This window comes from Neomonachus schauinslandi, chromosome 9 (assembly GCF_002201575.2).
Source record: "Neomonachus schauinslandi chromosome 9, ASM220157v2, whole genome shotgun sequence".
Classification (NCBI taxonomy): domain Eukaryota; kingdom Metazoa; phylum Chordata; class Mammalia; order Carnivora; family Phocidae; genus Neomonachus; species Neomonachus schauinslandi.
The window spans coordinates 39,731,426-39,753,162 of NC_058411.1; the positions used below are offsets into that span (position 1 = coordinate 39,731,426).

The window sequence follows — 21,737 nt, forward strand, 5'->3', positions numbered from 1 at the left end:
CCCCGGAGGCGGCCTCAAGTGCTGAAGCTCTCCCGCGGAGTAGGCGGGTGGGCTGGAGGCTCGAAGGGCGCACCGCCGGGAGGTGGTCGCGTTCCCGGACGCAGGCGATGGAGAGGGCGCTGGCGCTGCCGCGGCTGCCCCCGCACGACCCGGGGACGCCGGCGCTGTCGGTGGTGGACATGCACACGGGCGGCGAGCCCCTGCGCATCGTGCTGGCTGGGTGTCCGGAAGTGGTCGGCCCCACGCTGCTGGCCAAGCGGCGCTACATGCGCCAGCACCTTGACCACCTGCGACGAAGGCTCATGTTCGAGCCTCGGGGGCACCGGGACATGTACGGGGCTGTGTTGGTGCCTAGCGAGTTGCCGGACGCGCACCTGGGCGTCCTGTTCCTGCACAACGAGGGCTACAGCTCCATGTGCGGCCATGCAGTGCTGGCGCTGGGCCGCTTCGCCCTCGACTTCGGGCTGGTACCCGCACCCCCGGCCGGCGTCCGCGAGGCCCGCGTCAACATCCACTGCCCGTGCGGGCTGGTGGCCGCCTTCGTGGAATGCGAGGGCGGCCACAGTCGCGGCCCGGTGCGCTTCCTCAGCGTGCCAGCTTTCGCGCTGGCCACAGGTAAACGGGGAGACCCTCCCAGCTCCGGGAAGCAACTAACTACACTAACCGTCTCTCTGGCCTGGAACTCACGCAGTGCAGTTAACCCACCCACGAGCCTTTGCGATTAATAAAAACATAAAATCAATGCAAATGTGTGTTAGCATCTTAGCCTTGAAGATTTGTGCCGTGCATGCAATTCGATTATCCCACAGATTTCGTCTTGGTCTTGAGAGAGCCTTGAGGAGTACAGAATTCCGTGTCTCCCTTACTCAGCGCCTCGTTCCCCACTGTCAGGCATTCCTAGAGATTTCACAGTTGGGTGAGTCTGAGGAAGGAAAGAGCAAAGAACAGCCAATGTACCAGGGTTCATTGGCTGATTCAGAATACACTTACTAGACATTACCCCCTGACAAGTTACTAAGCCCTGTCTTGTTTTCCTCACCTGTAAAAAGTGCCTTCCCCACTTCTTTGGGAAATAATTAAATAAGAATGAATGAACTAAGCAATTTATAAACCGGGAAGATACAGATGTTGCTGCTCTTATTCTTTAAGAAACAGGAACAGACATTGTGTGAGTCCAAATACTGACAACCCCTTTAAGCTATGCAACCTTAATCAAATTACTAACCTCTCTGTGCCGATATTTTTTCATTTGTTATCTCATTGAGTTTTTGGTGAGGATTAAATGATAGTATGCAAAACACTCAGAAATTTTAAAAATATATTTTTAGAGACAGACTGTAGGTATAACACCCAGTGCTCATCACAAGTGCCTCAATACCCATCACCCATTTAGTCTATCCCCCCCCACCTCCCCTCCAGCAACCCTCAGTTTGTCCTCTATCATTAAGTCTCTTATGGTTTGCCTCCCTTTTTTTTTTCTTTCCCCTATGTTCATGTTTTGTTTTTTAAATTCCACATGAGTGAAATCATACGGTGTTTTTCTCTGATTTTGCTTGGCATAATATACTCTAGGTCCATCCACATTGTTGCAAATGGCAAGATTTCATTCTTTTTGATGGCTGAGTAATATTCCATTATATACGTACATATAAATACACATACAACATCTTCTTTATACATTCATCAGTTGATGGACATTTGGGTTCTTTCCATAATTTGGCTATTGTTGATAATGCTGCTATAAACATCGGGGGCATTCTATTAGATCTTGATCTTTCTTGAGGATTTGGATTCTAGCTTAGCCTAATTATGAATGAGGCAGTAATAGCCCAGGCATTTGTCAGTCTTAGAGCAACCTCAGGCAGCTGAAACACATAGGTTGATGAAGAATTCCCCTGGGGGAACTGATGGCCCTTTGCCCTCTAGGAGAGAACAGTGTCACATCCGGATTGGGAGGGCACTTGAGATAGACAGGAGTTTGGTTAGGTTGCATCTCGAAAATCTCAGCAGTTTAAATAGTTTAGCTATCCAGTTTCTCCTTAGGCAACCCCAGCAGCAGATTGGAAGTGCTCTAGATTTGCGGGAAATGACAGCTAGCAGCAGGATCACCAACGACATCATAGTTCAGGGCTGGTAGGGTCAGGGCAGCCAATCTGTAAGCACCATAGTTCCCGAGAGCAGCGCTGTGTGACTATACAATAATTGGTGGGCAGTAATGGTCACTTTGAGTCATTAAAAAAGATCCTGGGGCACCTGGGTGGCTCAGTCTTTGGGCGTCTGCCTTCGGCTCAGGTCATGATCCCGGGGTCCTGGGATCAAGCCCCGCATCGGGCTCCCTGCTCCGAGGGAAGCCTGCTTCTCCCTCTCCCACTCCCCCAGCTTGTGTTCCTGCTCTTGCGCTCTGTCTGTCTGTCACATAAATAAATAAAATCTTAAAAAAAGAAAAGAAAGGAGTCCCTCCATTAAAAAAAAAAAAGATCCTAAATTCTGTACTTCGAAAAATGCTAAAACAGTGGACTGACAAGTGTTCAAGATCACTGCTCTGTCCCATCTCCATCTTGATGACCTTGCAAAAGGGATTCCACACCTCAAGATCATCATCTGCAAAATGAAGATGACAACAGTACCCACCTCAGAAGATTGCTGAGTTCATTTCCATTCCACTCTGCTAAAATGAAAACTTTGTTTTGTTACTGTATTCAAGTGCTAGAACAGTAGGTAGTCAATATTTGTTGAATGAGTAACTAAGTGAATGAAACTGGGAGAAGACTATGGTGATTAGCAAATGTAAATATCCTCTTAAGAACCCTATTCCCTTTGGAAATTAAATTTTTGGCCTTACTATTAACATTAATGTATGGCTGATTTGTGCCATGCACTCCCCACACATTATCACATGGAATTCACACAGCAGTCCTTTTGGGCGGGGACAGCAGTTCCATGTTACACATGAGGACACCAAAGCCACACTTAGCTTTCCAGCTTCCAGCAGCCCCTCATTTCCATCTACGTCCTCATTCTCCTTTCATTAAGTCTGATTTTTATGTTGCACCAGCATCAAGATAAAGATGTTTCATTCATAGTTCCTCTTAAGCCCCACGGGCATATTTTACTTTCTTGATTATAAACTTGCTCTGTTTTGACACACCATGTGTTAGAAGGGCTCTGTGGGCCAGCCTGGAATGGATAGCATACTGATTGGTATCTTTGTATGAGTCAGTGTGCAAACTCAGGCATATAAGCAATATTTTATTTTTCAGAATTTCTGCATTTGAGGCCCCATTCTGCCTTGTTGACTTACCTAGCCTCATCTGTCTACATGCTGTCCCCTTTCCTGATACATGTGTAGCAAAGGTTTCTTTGAAGAGCCAAGGCTTTGGAGAGGAGGGCCTTTTAGTCATCAGCCTGCATGGTCAACCAGTGAAGCATCATCTGCCCCTGGCCATGTGGCCCCTGTCCCTGCCTCTCCTCCTCTTTGCTATCTCTCACACCCTATAGCCTCCCTGTAGTACTGTGGGGAAGTCAACACAGGTCCTCTGCACTCTAGACCTGCCAACTCTTTTCTCGGTCCAGAGGAAATTTCTCTATTGACCAAGAGAAATATGGTGACCTTTCAGGCCAACAAACCTCTCTCCCCCCAGATCTTAGGTTTCCATAAAACCTACTTTTTCCCCTGCCATACATCTCCCCCAGAGGCAGTGATCACCAAGCCAGCTTGAACTGGGGAGGAGGAAAAGGAAGATGCAAGAACGGGTAAAACAGTTTGAATATCCTAAAATACCATCTAACCCCATTCCTTTTGGAAATATGAATTTAGGATTTCAAACAACTGACCTTCAGGTGAAACTTTGGGTAAGTTGAGGACTTAGAATACTTAAAACCCTGATGCAAAATGATACTGTAGACATCAGTGATTCCATAATGGCTTTATTCTGAGTATTTGCCTGCAGGATGCTTTCATGAAATGAAAATACATAGGTGAATTAGTATATATAACTTACATAGAAAAATCTTTTCATTTTGTTTTGACATTATAGCTGAAGAAAGCGAATTTGTGAATAGGATCCAAAATCATATATTAAACGATTCCTAGTAGGGACGCCTGGGTGGCTCAGTAGGTTAAGTGTCTGGCTTCGGCTCAGGTCATGATCCCAGGGTCCTGGGACCAAGCCCCGCCTCAGGCTCCTTGCTCAGCAGGGAACCTGCTTCTCCCTCTGCCTGCCGCTCCCCCTGCTTGTGTTCTCTCTTGCTTTCTCTCTCTGACAAATAAACAAATAAAATCTTTAAACAATTCCTAGTAGTAGTATGAGAGGGGACTTTCATTTTCTGCCCTTGTTTTCACACATTGATGTCCCAGGATTTCCCCTCTCTCTGCCTCTATGAGGTTTTCTAGCAAAGATCCTCAAAGTGGTTAACAAAATAAGTTTACACGATTTAAGAAAAACATGGCATTAGATGTTCTAAAACTTATGTATCATTAAGTTAAAAATAGATGCACTCAGCTAAATGTCTATTATTATTTGATGCTTACTCACTTCAAAAATGCTTCATTCCTTTCTATGATAGGAAAATGTACCCCTCCACCAAAATATACATATTAAAAATGCTCTGAATTGTACTGCCAAAATACTATTAAAAAACTTCTTTTCTTTTTTTTTTTTTTAAGATTTTATTTATTTATTTGACAGAGAGAGGCACAGCGAGAGAGGGAACACAAGCAGGGGGAGTGGGAGAGGGAGAAGCAGGCTACCCGCTGAGCAGGGAGCCCGATGCGGGGCTCGATACCAGGACCCTGGGATCATGACCTGAGCGGAAGGCAGACGCTTAACGACTGAGCCACCCAGGCGCCCCAACAAACTTATTTTCAAACACATCTTTTTTAGATCTCTTAGTGGATGTTCCTGGTCATGGAAAGATGGTGGTAGACATTGCATATGGTGGAGCATTTTATGCATTTGTTAGTGCTGAAAAGTTAGGACTTGACATTTGTTCTGCAAAGACAAGGGACCTTGTGGATGCAGCGAGTGCAGTGACGGAAGCAGTCAAAGCTCAGGTCAGTACAAACACCGCTTTCATCACACGTGCCCTCCTCTGCGGCATGGAGGGAATATAAATTACACGTCTACGCAGACAGTTAAATATCTACATATTTAAATTATTAGTAGGACTAAAAATAAGGTACTGGTTACAATCTTGGGCTCTATAGCAAGACTATCTAGGAGTCCCAGTTTTGCCACTTGTAAGTTTTGCAACCTTGAATGAGTTACATAACCTTCCTGTTGTGCAATGGGAATTACAAAATACCTGTTTCATAGGGTGTTATAAGAATGAAGTAAGTCAATACATTCAAAGGATTTAGAATAATGCCAACCTACAATAAATGTTCAATAAGTAATTTATTAACTTTAATTATATACATACTAGTATAATTTGTGGTTATTTACACACATAGAAAATGTATCAAACAGTATTTCACTAATTTGAAATGCATATACTTTGCTATATGTGGTCATTCTGCAAAACTTGCAAATAATGAATGTCAATTATAGCTCACAAAATAGATTTCATTAAATCTGTTCAGACTTTCTCTTATTTCACAGAGAACAGTAATTCCTAATTAGTAAATTTTTCTTATACTGCTAAGAAGTTACCTAAGTAACTACTCAAGTAAGTCTAATTTTGGCTTGGGAAAACTATTCTGATAAAATCAGTTTGGATAATAAATATATCTAGAATATTCTTTCATTTCTAGCACAAGTCTGCCATTTTACATTGGGACCTGTAAATAAAACTCATATACAGTATTTGAATGTTTTAGCATATGAGAATTTAATCACTATTCTAAGTAAAAAATAACTTGTGAAAGATAGTGCCTAATATACTTGTACTAATAATTACTATGGGCCTATTTAACATACCTGAGACTTTAACATAATTTGTAACTTAAACAAGATGAAAATATATACTTTATTCCTGTTCTAAATTGTCATTTATCTAGGACTGTCAATACCAATAGCTAGAATTAGTTTATCATAGCAACTTCTGAGGTTCTGAATTCATATCAATTTTCTATTCATTAAGCAGCTTAGAGTTTGAGCTAAAATTTGGCATGAAATAACTTTATTTTTAATGAGATCAAGAGAAAAAGGCATAGTTTTCTTAATAAAAGGAGTAATTTTGAACTTCTCATTAAAGTGTGAACTTCTGACCAAGGGGAGAAGGGGTGGACCTCGAGGGGGGAGGGATTCTGAGAGAAATAGGAGAAAACCACGTATGAGATGACGATATATAGCATCATCTATTAGTGCTGAATCAGGCAGCAGAACTACTTTGTTAACCGCTGACCATTCACACTGCTGATGCAGATTCAGGGAAAGGCCATTTTGGTGGGGGCTGAAGTTAGTACACATTCATCCTCATTCATTTATTCTTTTTTTTTTAAAGTTTTTATTTAAATTCCAGTTAGTTAACATACAGTGTAATATTAGTTTCAGGTGTCTTCCTTCTTTTAACAAACATTTACCTAGAACTTAGTGAGTCGCACACGATGCTATGTTAGATGCTAGGGACTCCAGGAAAGAACAAACCCGCCTTCCGGGAGCTCAGTCTGGCGGGGGAAGAATACCATGAGGAGTGTGAGGTAATGATGCTGTGGTGGGGGTGGGGCATGGGGGCTTTCAGAGGATGGAGAACAAAGATCCAGCAGGAAGACCGCTTAAACCTGGCTTTCGATGGACTCTGGATTTTCAGAACCAAATCTATTCACTTGCTTCAGATGACAGGTAAGTAGCAGTGGAATGTACTGATTGTAAGGATGCACATGGAAGTAAGATTATAGTTTGAGAGCTAACAGATGTCACAGAAAATGAGGAAAAGTTAAACTAGGCCTCCTGAGAAGAGCAGGAAGCACTGCACACTTGGGCCTGACCTCGATTTACCACAGAGGTGACTTAGCGACCATGCCAGGGCACGCTTCTCTGAGCGTATGTGCTGCTTTCTGTAGCACCAGCTGACTTCCTCCTTTACAGATCTTTTTTTTTTTCATCCAACTGTTCTCTTACCCAATAGCTTCTGCATTCTTGTACCTTTGGCTTGCTCAAAATTCTCTTTTGAGAGCTCAGTGAAGAAACTTACCTAACACCCAAATCAGGCCTCTTCAGTTTCCAAAGTCACACACTTACAAAGAAGCAACCAAGGGTGTCACTCACCCTCACAGCCTTCCCACAGCCTCTTCCAAGGCCTCGTCTCTGCCCACGGTATTAACTTCGGCTCTAGGTGTTCATTGTCTGGTTCTTCTACCTTATCCCCTTCAAGCTCCTCAGAGGGAGCACAGGACTGCCTTAGCCTGTCCTGTTGGAAGAGCCGTGGCCGGTCTGGGGTCAGTGCTTCAAAGAGTGTGAGCGTTTGATGTGTGTGTGTATATATAACAGGACTGTTCCTTCAGTAGAGGCTACACACGGGACAAATTCCTTAGAAAGGACTGAGTATGATAAGAATCCTAACTTCCAATGAAACTATGTTTATTCATCTAGACAAAGACATCATTTACTGCCTTGACCCAAAAGGTGTTTTAAAAATGACAGAGTGAAAAGTTATGCCTCCGAGTACCCCATCTATATTATTTATAAAGATAAATTTGAATCAAAATATTTATTTTACGTGTAATCTTACATGACAATTTATATTACATGATAATTTTCTTTGTCATTTGCAGTTTAAAATTAATCATCCTGAGAGTGAAGACCTTTCCTTTCTGTATGGAACTATATTAACAGATGGAAAAGACACTTACAGCGAGGAGCCAACCGCCAACATCTGCGTGTTTGCAGATGAACAGGTATTAAAACTGTAATGTTTGGCACAAAAGCCAGACAGTATGGAATTGGAACACGGTGAACACTCTTATCTTCATTTACTCTGGAACAGGTGGACAGAAGTCCTACTGGCTCAGGAGTGACGGCCCGAATTGCCTTACAGTACCACAAAGGGCTTCTAGAACTGAACCAGACCAGGGCCTTTAAAAGCAGTGCAACTGGCTCAGTATTCATGGGGAAGGCTGTGAGGGTGAGTGACACCGTTAGCTTCCTCTCTGTAAGTCTGTTACTTTGGAAACTGAAGAGGCCTGAGCTGGATGTTGGGTAAGTTTCTTCACTCAGCTCTCGAAAGAGAATTTTAAAGCAGGCCTGTAAAAACTTCTGTTCAGCTAGGATATCAGTTCTCAAAGTGTGGTTTGGAACGCCTGGGGGTCCCCAAGGTCCTTTCCAAGGGCCCACAAGGTTAAAACTTAGTATGCATTAACATTAAGATATTATTTGCTTTTCAATTTATTGTCTCACGAGTGTACCGTGGACTCTCTAGAGGCTACACGACAGGTGATAAGCCAACCGACTGAATGCAGCAGATCCGAGAATCTAGCTGTCTTCTGTAAAACCAAACATTAAGGAGTTCTGCAAAAATGTAAAACACATGCCATTTTCCTCATTAAAATTGTTTTGTTTTGGCAAATTCAGTTATTTTCCCAAAATACGTTGTTTGTGTTAACATATAATGGGTTTATTATTTTTTACTTTATTTTTTTTAAAAAAAGATTTTATTTATTTATTTGACAGAGAGAGACACAGCGAGAGAGGGAACACAAGTAGGGGGAGTGGGAGAGGGAGAAGCAGGCTTCCCGCTGAGCAGGGAGCCCGATGCGGGGCTTGATCCCAGGACCCTGGGATCATGACCTGAGCCGAAGGCAGATGCTTAACGACTAAGCCACCCAGGCGCCCCTGGTTTATTATTTTTTAGTGAATTAATGAACAAATACCTTTAATTCTCAATATAGTAAATATTAATAGATATAACCTACATAAACAAAAACTTTTAGATGCTCAAATCTTTTTATTTTATTTTTTTTATTTATTTGTTAGGGAGAGGGAGAGAGAGCACAAGCTAGGGAGAGAGGCAGAGGGAGAAGCAGGTTCCCCACAGAGCAGGGAGCCCGATGTGGGACTCGATTCCAGGACCCTGGGATCATGACCTGAGCTGAAAGCAGATGCTTAATCAACTGAGCCACCCAGGAGCCCCTAGATGCTCAAATCTTAAGGCATAATGGAGTCCTGAAACCAAAAAGTTCGAGAACCACTAACTTAGGGTTTGGATTTTTTTTGTTTTTATTCTATAGGAGAGTTTCATTTTTTATAATAGGATGTGAAAGTCCTGAAAAGTTGTGAAAAATAAAACTTTTGTAATAGAGTTAAGTTTTAAATGTGCTAACAGAAATAAATAGTAAATTCTATTTACTAATAAATAGTAGTAAATGAAATCTACACTAAGTAAATTTAGTGAATGAATTTAGTAGGTACATTTACTAAATGAATCTATTCATAAAGAGTCCTTTAACAAAACAAAATAAATCTATCATAATATAGACTTTTATATCCTAATATAGCTGTTTTGAAGTTTGGTTTTTCTGAATATTGAATTTTCTTTTAAGTTAGGGATTCTTATTTAATACAGTGATCTTATGAGATACCAAACCGTTTATGTCATATGCAAAAATTTGGAACACATTGTCTTCAAGTTGAGATTGAAGATAAAATAATCTACAACATTTATTGGGTGCTTCACTGTAAAGTTTCAAGCCAAGTACTTTATACATACCTTCTCGGGGCACCTGGGTGGCTCAGTCAGTTAAGTGTCCAACTCTTGATGTCAGCTCAGGTCATGATCTCAGGGTTGTGAGATTGAGCCCCACATTGGGCTCTGAGTTGGGCATGGAGCCTGCTTAAGATTCCCTTTCTCCCTCTCCCTCTGTGTGTGTCTCTTTCTAAAATAAATAAATAAACACAGTAAAATAAAATAAATATATACATACCATTTTAATCCTCATAAGAATCTTGGCAGGTCAACCCCGTTATTATCCTTTTTAAACAGATGATAAAATGGAGAATTAGGAGTTTAGGTAATTTGCCAGAGGTCCAACAGTTAGTGAATATCGGAGCTAGACTCTGAATGTGGACCTCTCTCTGTAGACCCTACACTGTTAAGCACTACTATATTGTTATTAGACAAAGCAAGTTTTCAATGAGGCTTTTATTACAGCAGCTTTATAAAAAGATAATGAAATTACTGTATCCTAATCTAATAACTGATATTTTATCATAAGATTTAGTTATTCTCATGTTTAAAAATTAAGAAATAAGGGGCAGTTGGGTGGCTCGGTTGGTTGAGTGTCCAACTCTTGATTTTGGCTCAGGTCAGAATCTTGGGGTTCTGAGATCAAGCACTGCCCACCTAGGCTCCATGCTCAGCCCGGAGTCTGCTTCTCTCCCTCTCCGTCTGCCCCTCCCCCTGTTCATGCTGCACGCGCATTCTCTCTCTCTCTCTAACAAATAAATACATCTTTAAAAAATTAAGAAATAGGGGCACCTGGGTGGCTCAGTCGTTAAGCGTCTGCCTTTGGCTCAGGTCATGATCCCAGAGTTCTGGGATCGAGCCCAGCATCGGGCTCCCTGCTCTGTGGGGAAGCCTGCTTCTCCCTCTCCTACTCCCCCTGCTTGTGTTCCCTCTCTCACTGTGTCTCTCTCTGTCAAATAAATAAATAAAATATTTTAAAAATTTAAGAAATAAAAAGGATACTCTGTAGTTAAGATTTGGAGTTATTTATTTTATAGTTAATAATTAGACATCTTTACTCTCACCACACACCTCTCCTCTGTCCGGACTCCTCCAAGCTCTCGGATGGTACCGTCTCGGTCTCTTTTCCTTCCACTTACGGATCTCCAGCATTTCATCCTCAGTTTCCTTCTCACCTCTTCTACATTTTGATGCCATGGGGCAATTTCACCCACTTTTGAGACTTCAACTCCCAGCCACCCACTGATGATGACTCGTGAGCCTTCATCCCTCCCATGCCTACTTGTGTGTGCCTCTCTCCTGAGTCTAACACTCGTACTCCCAATGTCTACCAAACTCATCTTGAAATGACTGTCTCAGAGATATGTCATCTCGTTAAAAATCTCTTCCTTCCTAAATGTGCTCCTCCCATCTAATTCCCTATTGGTTAATGGGAGCCCCTGCTTTGCTCCCCAACTAGGAACGATGCTCACACTGAACTCATTCCTACTCCTCACCTCCCACATACATCAGTCCCCAGGCCTGCCAATTCTACCTGCAAAGTATCTCTGTTTTGTTCTTCTCCATCCTCCCTAAAAACTGCCCTAGTGACTCTAGAGTTCATCAACGAATAAAGGTTACCTCTGAAGAAGTTTCTAGTTTCTAGTTGCTTTTCTCTCTGACTTGTCCTCATTTTACAGCTAAAGTTACCTAAAACACAAATCTGATCATGTCACTCTCCTTAAAAACCTTCCATTACCTACAAGATTAAGCCTTGGGTTTTCTTTAAAAGGATAAGAATCAAGAATATGACTCTAGGCCAGACACAATGTAAGTGCAGTATTTTGATATTATATTCCTTTCGTCTTTTCTCAGGAAGCAAAATGTGGGGATTTTAAAGCTGTTATAGTGGAAGTGTCTGGACAAGCCCATTACACAGGTACAGCAAGTTTTATAGTGGAAGATGACGACCCACTGAAGGATGGATTCCTTCTCATGTGACTTCAGTACTTTTCAGGGCTTTCTCTGAATTATGTGGAAAACGATATCTAAATTGTACAACTTCTTTTCCTTCTAAAGCAGTATGCTGTAACTAAATATAATCATTATACCTCATATTTACACATGTAATTGGTATAAATGTCACCATGTCTAACTTACAAAATGCTGAAAATTCAGAATATTTTTCTAGTTATTAACATATCATGTAAAATTAATATCTTAGTCCTGTTACTTTTAAAATGTTACTCTATGCTACTTACTGTAATATTTTGTTTTAGATGCTCTTTGAATAATAGCTTGAATTGTAGCCCTCACAACAATGACTCTTACAAGTTCATTATTTTAGTCTTCTAGTTTTTGAGTAAGATAATGTCCTCTCTCTGAGCAGGACGTAAGGGAGATGGATTATTATAAGGTACTAAACACTTAGCCTACATAGCCTGGGAAGGACTGGGGTGGGTCAGCTTCTTGGAACAGATGTTACAGCTGTTACCAGGATGTTTGTACCAGCAAATCTCTCTAATGTGTAGAAAATTTCTTGTCATAGTAAGATAGTGATAGTTTCATTTTTTGAAGATGAGTGCTGCAATTGTGTGGGCCAAGGGCCATCTCCTCTTCACAAAGCCCCGCTGAGGCTACCTTCTAAATATTGCTCACAATTATCCCTTACCATCCTTGGTAAGTGTTTTGCCTCATTAATTAACTTCTTTCAAGCCAACCTCCTTTCCCTCACTGATCTCTTAGCTCTAGATAGTTGCAAAGTCCAGCTGCTACTCCAAGGTAACTGAAGTGCCAGAAGCTGGTGTGAGAAGACCAATGAATAATCAGACTTCTGTTATATCTTTAAGGCTTTTATAAAAGGGATTGTTGACTGCATTATAAACACAGTGGAAATCAATGAATTACTAGAGTAGGGTGAGTCTCCTACACTAGCAACTACATGCCAGGTACATTTAAAGCCCGAAAGAAATGTTAACTATTAACTCTTGCTACTTAATTGTCTGTGAACCTGTTAAAAATAGAATTTGGCCGGGGTGCCTGGGTGGCTCAGTTGGTTAAGTGTCTGATTCTTGGTTTTGGCTCAGGTCATGATCTCCTGGTCGTGAGATCGAGCCCTGAGTCAGGCTCAGCGTGGAGTCTGCTTGAGATTCTTTCTCCCCCTTTGCTCTTCCCTGCCCCTGTGCTCTCTCTTGCGCTCTCTTCCCTAAAATAAATAAATGAAATCTTTGAAAATAAATAAACAAAATAAAATTTGATCATTTTTCATTCACTATAAAATGAGGTATTAAAAAGTTATTCAATATGTGATGCTCTCAGTAGTCAGTAGACTCCTGTGAATTTTTTTTTCCTGAGCATACAGAAACTGAAGTAATTAATTTTAACTCATTTTGTCACCCAGTTATTAAGTCTGTGATTGAATTACCAGACCAAAATGAAAGATTTATAGCTTTATAACTTTATAGTTAATGTTCTTGATTTTCCTATTATATAAAAACTAATGCTTTCCACTCATTTTCTATAAAATTCTGTGGTAAAGAAATCACTTATCTTCAAAAATATGAAACTATCACTAGCTTACTATGACAAGAAATTTTCCACACATTGGAGAGATTTGCTGTACTTTCTTTTTAAAATGAAAATAGAGGGGTGCCTGGGTGTCTCAGTTAAGCATCTGCCTTTGGCGCAGGTCATGATCCTAGGGTCCTGGGATGGAGCCCTGCATCAGGCTCCCAGCTCAGTGGGGAGCTTGCTTCTCCCTCTCCCACTCCCCCTGCTTGTGCTCCCTCTCTCGCTGTCAAATAAATAAATAAAATCTTTTAAAATAAATTAATTAATTAAATGAGAATAGAACTACTATTTTCTCTCCAAATTTCACAAGTCATATTAACTTATCTACATTAAAAAGTAGGCATTGCCTATATCTTCCTAAATTCTAATCCAAACCAGAGCCAAACCCTTGCAGTAATATTCACCCCTTCTGTAGTTCACCGCCTCTCCTGGCGTCAACACTAGGGAAATTAACTACCGCCCCCCCCCCATGTGTCTAACCAGTCACAAAGCCCCACTGAGGCTACCTTCTAAATATTGCTCACAACTATCCCTTACCATCCTTGGTAAGTGTTTTGCCTCATTAACTAACTTCTTTCAAGCCAACCTCCTTTCCCTCACTGATCTCTTAGCTCTAGATACTTAAATGTGCTCATCATAAACAAAATGATGCAAACATCCTTTGTCTGCCTTCCTTCTCTAGCTTGCTGTCACCCCTGTTTCCTTCTCTTTGTAGTCAAATTTCTATATTCCTGACTCTCTGTTCATTGGGTCCATTTTCTCATCTTCCCATTTGTTATTTGACTATTGTCATTTGGTTTCTACATCATTATTTGTTGGAAATTATGCTTGATCTAACTGCCAGATCTAACAGCCCCCTGAGGGTTTATGCAATCCACGGTGGATGCTGCTGCGGACTCCTGGCAGCCAAGTGTGGTTCATGTTAGAGCAAGTATCTACATGCCCTTGGTGCTGGGTCAGCCATAGAGACACTCACGGAAGCTCTCAAGGTCACGAGCTTAGTACTCAGTCCCCATTAGTAACCACCAGTGCTGCAATTGTGTGGGCCCAGGGCCATCTTCTCTTCACCATGAAGTTGCAATGAGTTTGGCTCCAAGTCCTCTAGACTCCATAAGAGTTGGGGCACCCTTCTCTTCAACTCCTAAAACCCACAAATTCCATACCATCCCTCTTTAGGACAATGTTTCTCATACGTGTGTGTATGAATACCTGGGGATCTTAAGCTGCAGATTCTCATTCATTAGGTATGGGGTGGTGCAGTTCTAGCAAGCTCCCAGGTGATGCTGATGCGACTAGTAGGACTGCATTTGAGTAGCAAAACTTTCTAAACAATCTATTTTAGTTACCCATTTGGGTCCAGGCTTTACAGGTGAGCCTTCTCCTTTTTGCTCTAAAATACATAAGGAGCCTATGAGCTCTCGGCCACGAGGTGACCTCAGGGTCACAGCAACTTTCCTTCTTCAGAAGAGGCTGAGGAAATTACCTTACTTTGAAAAGCAAAACAAAATGAAAATCAAAAACACAAGACCGCTGACTTCTCAATTGGCCAGTGTGCCTCATTAAATACGTCACTCTAACCTGCCTGGCTTTTTCCCCTTTACCTGCTTCTTAATTTTTTCTACTCCCTAGCATTCCACCCGTGGTTCTTCTCTCTCTTCACTCAATACCCTGTCCCTAGTCATCACATCCATGCTCATGCTTTTCTCTCTGTAGAGAGAGGCTGAAAACTTCCAAATCCCTAAGTCCTAAGGTTCAGAGCCATACTGCAGGTCAACTACTTGGTGGGCAAGTCAGACTCATCTGCCCCCTAGAATACTCCTCCTGTATTCTCTAACCTGATGAACGGTACCACCATCCTGCAAGCTGGGAACCTGCGATTTATCCTTGGCTTCTTGTTCATGCCCTTTCATCTTGTCTGTTGATGCTCCTGAGGCGGATGTCTGTGGATTCGGCTGGCATCATTCCTTTCTCCTCCCTTTATCAACAACACTCACCTTTTCCTGTGGAAAACTATCCATCCCCTGCACGCAGCCTTGCTGGGACTCCCAGACTCTCTCTCCCTGGACCTGGGATCTTGAGAGAAATGACATAAGGTCTGAAAAATGGCTGAAGTGGACTTACTCCAATAGCGCTTTAAAGAGATCACCCTCCATTTGTTTCTGCTTCTCGACCTGCTATCTCTGCCCTGACTCCTCTTATTCTTGGGGCTAGCTGTTAGATTATCCTTTTGTAATGTGAACTCCCCCTATCCCTCCAATAAATCCCTTTTTTGCTTAAGTGAGACCGGTTACTGTTTATATCCAAAGACCCTAATCCATATATTACCTCCTTAAAATCTCTTCTTCTTCACTAAGCCTTAATTCAGACTCTTTTCATTTCTCCTCTGGGCTATTACAATGCCTTTTCTTAACTGGTCTCCTGGTTGCCAGATTCTCCTCCCACGGTCACTCAAAAATAGGTTTTGTGTATCGAAAACTGCTAAGTCTTAAGGATCTAATAACATGCCAACCAGACAAAGTTCTAGTCTTCACAAAGCCTACAGTCTACAGTGGGAGGCAGGTAATGACTCATCACAAAAACGTAATTATAGACAGTGCTGATGTGCTATAAGCCGAGGAAGGCTTCCTCTGAGAGACTAACATTCATGTGGAGACAGGGATGCAAGGGAATTCAGGGACAGCGAGGGAATGGAACTCTCTAGGCAGAGGGGATAGCATGTGCAAATGCCCTATGAGGGGTGGTTTAAAAAACTCACAAAAGGCCAGTGTGACTAGACTGGGGCAAAAAGAAGGAACAGGACCCCAGATGAGACCAGAAAGGAAGCAGATGTCGGCTCACGCAGTGCCTTGTAGGAAATATTAAGGATTGGGGTCCTTATCCTAAATTAAAAGGAGAAAGTCATTAGAGGGGTTTAAGTAAGTGACTGGCATGACCAAATTTATTTTGTTGAAAGGCATTCTGCCTACCGTGTAGACTAGGGGCTGGATGTGGGGAGACCAGTTCAGAGTGGCAGCAGTAGTTTAAAGAAGAGAGGGTGAGAGCCAAGATTCAGGTGGAAGATGAAGGGATGGAGGAAGTGAATGGGTAGAAAGATACTTAACAAGTAAAATCCCCAAGTCTTGGTGAAAAATTGGACATGGGCTGGTGGTGAGGAAGAGGAATTAATCTAGAAAGAAGCCTAAGGGGGCGCCTGGGTGGCTCAGTCGTTGGGCGTCTGCCTTTGGCTCAGGTCGTGATCCCGGGGTCCTGGGATCGAGTCCCACATCGGGCTCCCGGCTCAGCAGGAAGCCTGCTTCTCCCTCTCCCACTCCCCCTGCTTGTGTTCCTTCTCTCGCTGTGTCTCTCTGTCAAATAAATAAAATCTTTAAAAAAAAAAAAAAGAAAGAAAGAAGCCTAAGTTTTCGCCTTATAAGCTAGATGGAAGATAGTGCCATTTTCTGAGATACAAGAGGTTGAGGACCAAGGGTTTTTAGGAATAGTGGATCATGAATTCCATTTTGGTCATGTTGAGTTTGAGCTGCTTTTGCACATTCAGGGGAGATGCCAAGTAACAAGCAATAGGGCTTGAGGCTGGTGATATAATATGGAGCTATGAATATATAGTTTTCAAAGCTCTGGGTGTGAGTGAGATGAGGGAGGAAGTTCAGAGCTGCTGAGGACTAGGCCTCGATGGACTCTAGCATTTAGAGGCAGATGATGGGGGTGAACATGCAGGGGACACTGAGGCAAACAAGGCAGGCAGAAAACCAGGAGAGTGTGAGTCACTCTCATCTTCCTGAGCCATACCTGATCACCGCCTTCCCATGCTTCAACTCCTTCAATGACTGGTGCCATTACCCCGTCTGCCCCTGATGCAGTTCAATCTCTGTAACATGGCATGTGAGGCCTTCATAAGAGCGCCCCAGTCAACTTTTATCATTTATCATTTTATCATTTATTTCTCTCTTCACTCCCTAACCTCACTCACCAGTACCCAAGAGTCAAGGACTTAGGCACTGACCTTCAGACTTTGCACAGGAATCAGATGTCCTTCCCTGTCTTCTCTTTTTGGAGAGTCCAGTGTCACCGCTTGTGTGAAGTCTTCGTCAGCTACCCTAGGAAGAGTCAGTCACCTCTATAGAATTTCATTATATTTTTAAACAACACTAATGATATTGTACTATATTTGTGTTTGCCTAAAACTGTAAGCTTCTTTGGGCTGAGATCCTTATTTGTTATCTCTGAAAACCTAGCACAGAGATTTGCTAAATAAATTCATCTATTCCATATTTTTGTCTTACTTCAGTGGTTCTCAGTTGTGGTCATCCTGCCTCCCTCCAGGGACATTTTTAGTTGTCACTACTAGCATGTTGTGGGTAGAGGCTAGAGCTACTGCTAAACGTCTAATAATGCATTCCTGTAATGCATTAATTTACCACCTTAAATAAACTTCTATTTACACTGCAAATTTCCAGTAAGATATTTTTCCTCACTGAAATAAGCATCCAAAGCACTAATATCAGTGATTCTAAGATCTGCAAGTACACTGGTCATTCTTTAGAGCAGTGTTTCTCAAACTATACTGTGCATCGGAATCACTTGCAGGGTGTGTGGCTGGGCCCCACCCCTAGATTTCAGATTCAGTAGATTTGGGGTAGGGCCTGAGAATCTGCATTTCTAACAAGGTCCCAGGTAATGCTAATGCTGCTGGTGTAGGGTCCACACTTTGAAAACCGTGGTTTTAAAGAACCTAAGGATTTATCACATTTCTCCCCATTAGAGGCTCTGCTCAGGAACCTGAGATGCAGCTTCCCTGGGCAGGAGGGACCTCTCTGTTCCTGAATCTCCCAGCCAGATACCTGGAGCTGCATCAGTGGTGACTCCCTGGCTGGTAGCACTTGAGACTCAAAACACACTACATTCCAGAGAACTGAGGAAGGATGCCAATTGTTCCCTACCCCTCCTCCGCCTCCCCGCCCCCCACCATGTGTGAACCCGTTATGGTCCTGAGGTCTAGGCCCTTGAAAATAAGATGACATGCTGCCTCCAAGATCCATATCCTAGCTCCTCAGAGCGCCTGTATCAGATCTGTGGGGTTTAGATTCATGGGCCCATCCTCAGTAATCCTAGGAGTCAGCCAGTGAATATGCATTTTAATAAGCTCACTACCTCAGTGGTTCTCAAAGTGCGGTCCGCGGACCAGCAAGATCATCACTACCTACGAACTTGTTAGAAATGCAAATTCTGCGACAGGACCCTAGATCTACGGAATCTGAAACTCGGGTTGGGCCCAGTCACTTGTGTTTTAACAAGCCCTCTACCTGATTCTGTTGCATGCTCAAGTTTGAGAACACCTGGTTCATATTATTCTGCCCCTAAAGTTTAAATCTCCGGATTTGGACTGTTTTTCACTTCAGGTTCTAGATCCCTTTCCTACCTGCATGTGCCAGAAACGTCAACAGGAAGCACAACCAAGGCCTCCCTGTAGGACATTTGTATCCAACAAGGCAGCTTGAGAGTGAACCCTTGTTGAATTTGGTCATTTCTATGACGGCCGGCCCCGCTTTTCCTGGCCCTCATATAAATGAGGTCCCCGAGGGGGTCGACCTGACCCCCTCTGAAGCCCAGACCCCTTGGCTGGATAACCTCGGGGAGAGTTGATGCGGGCCGGCTCTTCGGAGGGTACTGGGTCGGCGTCCCGCCCCGCGCTCCTGCGTAAACACCGTTCCCTCGGCAACGTCTGGAACCCACGTCAAAGAATCCGCGGGGTCCGGGGCGACGGCCACCCCTCCCGCCGAGCCCGACTCCCGGCAGAGGCTTCTCACCCCAGCCCGAGCCACCCCCCCGCTCGGGCTTGCGGCCGCCTCCCCCGGTGCGGGATGAACACAGCCGCAGCCGCCGCGGGGCCCAATGGAGGAGCAGCCGCCGCCGCCGGTCCGCCCGCCAGCGAGAATGGCCTCGTTGGGCAGCCCACACCCCGGAGCCCCCTCCGCGGCCGCCGCACCTGGCGGGACTTCCTCCGCCGCGACGGCGGCGGCCGTGCTGTCCTTCGGCACCGTGGCGACCGCGGCGGCCGCGGCGCTGGGGAACCAGAGCGACGGGAGCGGGGGCGACAGCACTGGCGCCTCGGCTGGCGGCGGCCTGGGCGGGCCCCGGGCGGCGGGGGCGGCGGGGAGGCCGCCGCAGGGACCCGAGGCGGCGCCGCTGCTGTCGCACGGGGCGGCGGTGGCGGCCCAGGCGCTCGTGCTCCTGCTCATCTTCCTGCTGTCTAGCTTGGGCAACTGCGCGGTGATGGGGGTGATCGTGAAGCACCGGCAGCTCCGCACCGTCACCAACGCCTTCATCCTGTCCCTGTCCCTGTCGGATCTGCTCACGGCGCTGCTCTGCCTGCCCGCCGCCTTCCTGGACCTCTTCACGCCGCCGGGGGGCTCGGCCCCCGCCGCCGCCGCCGCCTCCCCGGCCGCGGGGCCCTGGCGCGGCTTCTGCGCCGCCAGCCGCTTCTTCAGCTCGTGCTTCGGCATCGTGTCCACGCTCAGCGTGGCCCTCATCTCGCTGGACCGCTACTGCGCCATCGTGCGGCCGCCGCGGGAGAAGATCGGCCGCCGCCGGGCCCTGCAGCTGCTGGCCGGCGCCTGGCTGGCGGCCCTGGGCTTCTCCTTGCCCTGGGAGCTGCTCCGCGCGCCCCACGAGCCCCCGGCGGCACAGAGCTTCCACGGCTGCCTGTACCGGACGTCCCCGGACCCCGCGCAGCTGGGCGCGGCCTACAGCGTGGGGCTGGTGGTGGCCTGCTACCTGCTGCCCTTCCTGCTCATGTGCTTCTGCCACTACCACATCTGCAAGACGGTGCGCCTGTGCGACGTGCGCGTGCGGCCCCTGACCACGTACGCGCGCGTGCTGCGCTTCTTCAGCGAGGTGCGCACGGCCACCACCGTGCTGATCATGATCGTCTTCGTCATCGGCTGCTGGGGGCCCTACTGCTTCCTGGTGCTGCTGGCCGCGGCCCGGCAGGCCCAGGCCACGCAAGCCCCCTCGCTCCTCAACGTGGTGGCTGTCTGGTTGACCTGGGCCAATGGGGCCATCAACCCTGTCATCTATGCCATTCGCAACCCCAACATTTCGATGCTCCTGGGACGCAACCGGGAAGAGGGCTACCGGACTAGGAACGTGGACGCCTTCCTGCCCAGCCAGGGCCCCCGGCTGCAGGCCAGAAGCCGCAGTCGCCTTCGAAACCACTATGCCAACCGGCTGGGAGCCTGCAGCAGGATGTCTTCTTCCAGCCGGGCCAGCGGGATGGGTGGGGATGTGGCCATGTGGGCCCGAAAAAATCCAGTTGTGCTTTTCTGCAGGGAGGGACCCCCAGGGCCTGTGACAGCAGCGGTCAAACAACCTAAATCCCAAGGGGGGGATACCAGCCTCTAAGAAGGGCCAGGATGCATAGCTTGTGAAGGCAAATTTTCACCTGCTCCGTTTAATGATGCAGGATTCCGGGGAGAATCGTGTATTTCATAAAGCCAGACGTTTAAAAAAAGAGACGGAGGGGGAGGCTTACCACTTCCCCCAAAACGACGTACAAGACAATGTGCCCTGCTTCAAAAGTGCCAAATGTAAAATGCAAAAATTAAAACAGTATCAAACCACACAACCAAGCATTGTGAACTGTAAGTGCCAAAAATGACAAAAATAGAATTCACAATTACTGATAAGCTCATATTACAGGAATCACACTGTGAAACGAACAAACAAAATCATTGAATGTAACCAGGATTTGTTCAAATACATAGCGTTTCAGGAAAGAATGGAGACTTTCAGAATTACTTGAAGGCCCCTCCAAATCACCAGCATCCAACAAAACTGGAGATTGTTAGAATTCTCTCGCACCTTTGACACATGCTTTGGGTGCTCAGGTTAGAAAAAAAAAATTCTTATCTTTACACACTTTGGTGCACTTCCTCCCACCCCATGTCCCTGCAACATTTGTGGGAAATTTTATATTCATATCCCATTTTAAACCATTTTAGGATTTTGAAATTGTGTCTTACTACCAGAAAATCAACCATCTGAAGGGCAAGAAGTATGAACATAAAGAAGTTTGGCTGTTTAAAAACATATTCCAAGACTATACTTTAAAAATTAATGCCCCTCATTCTACCACCAAAATTATCTGCCTTGGGAAGCTTTAAAGCTTTCCCCTTACCCTCACCTGCTACTTTTGTTTCTAATCATTGGGGGGATGCTGTTCTCTGAGAACAGCATATATATATATATATATATATATATATACATATACATAAAAACTTTCGTAGTAGAAAATCTTGCCTTTTGAGGTAAATTTGAATTTTAAATGCAGCCAAAAATGTAATTTGAAGTCAAGTTGATTGAATCAGGTGAGTAATGCCACTTTTTTTTATGTATACAAAAATGAGAGCCCTATAAAGTAACAAGATTGGCTTTCCTATGTGGCTCACAACCCAAGATGATTACAAAGAAGAATTCTAAAAATATTTTGAGAAGTGGCTGTATTCTTGGAATGAGGGTAGAGCTTTCAAGAGCATTATACTTTCCTACATTTGGAAGTTTATGAAAAAAAA

General features: G+C 44.6%; 2 protein-coding genes across 2 annotated transcripts; both read left to right on the top strand.

Annotated features, from left to right (window-relative positions):
* Positions 1 to 35: 35 nt before the first annotated feature.
* Positions 36 to 11,949, top strand: L3HYPDH (trans-L-3-hydroxyproline dehydratase). Its single transcript, XM_021701471.1, has 5 exons — positions 36 to 615; positions 4,884 to 5,053; positions 7,715 to 7,837; positions 7,927 to 8,064; positions 11,476 to 11,949. The coding sequence occupies exons 1-5, from the start codon at positions 108 to 110 to the stop codon at positions 11,599 to 11,601; spliced, it is 1,065 nt and encodes a 354-aa protein (XP_021557146.1). The 5' UTR covers positions 36 to 107; the 3' UTR covers positions 11,602 to 11,949.
* A 7,110-nt stretch (positions 11,950 to 19,059) lies between these two features.
* On the top strand, positions 19,060 to 20,568 carry GPR135 (G protein-coupled receptor 135). The gene has a single exon (XM_021701534.1). It carries the CDS (start codon positions 19,060 to 19,062, stop codon positions 20,566 to 20,568), a length of 1,509 nt encoding a protein of 502 aa, XP_021557209.1.
* Positions 20,569 to 21,737: the final 1,169 nt, after the last annotated feature.

What these genes read in the sequence shown, in the direction of transcription:
- L3HYPDH (XM_021701471.1), top strand. Translation starts at nt 108, where the DNA reads ATGGAGAGGGCGCTGGCGCTGCCGCGGCTGCCCCCGCACGACCCGGGG. An exon ending in AGCTTTCGCGCTGGCCACAG is followed by an intron (nt 616 to 4,883) that starts GTAAACGGGGAG and finishes CATCTTTTTTAG; the next exon opens with ATCTCTTAGTGGATGTTCCT. An exon ending in GCGTGTTTGCAGATGAACAG is followed by an intron (nt 7,838 to 7,926) that starts GTATTAAAACTG and finishes ACTCTGGAACAG; the next exon opens with GTGGACAGAAGTCCTACTGG.
- GPR135 (XM_021701534.1), top strand. Translation starts at nt 19,060, where the DNA reads ATGGAGGAGCAGCCGCCGCCGCCGGTCCGCCCGCCAGCGAGAATGGCC.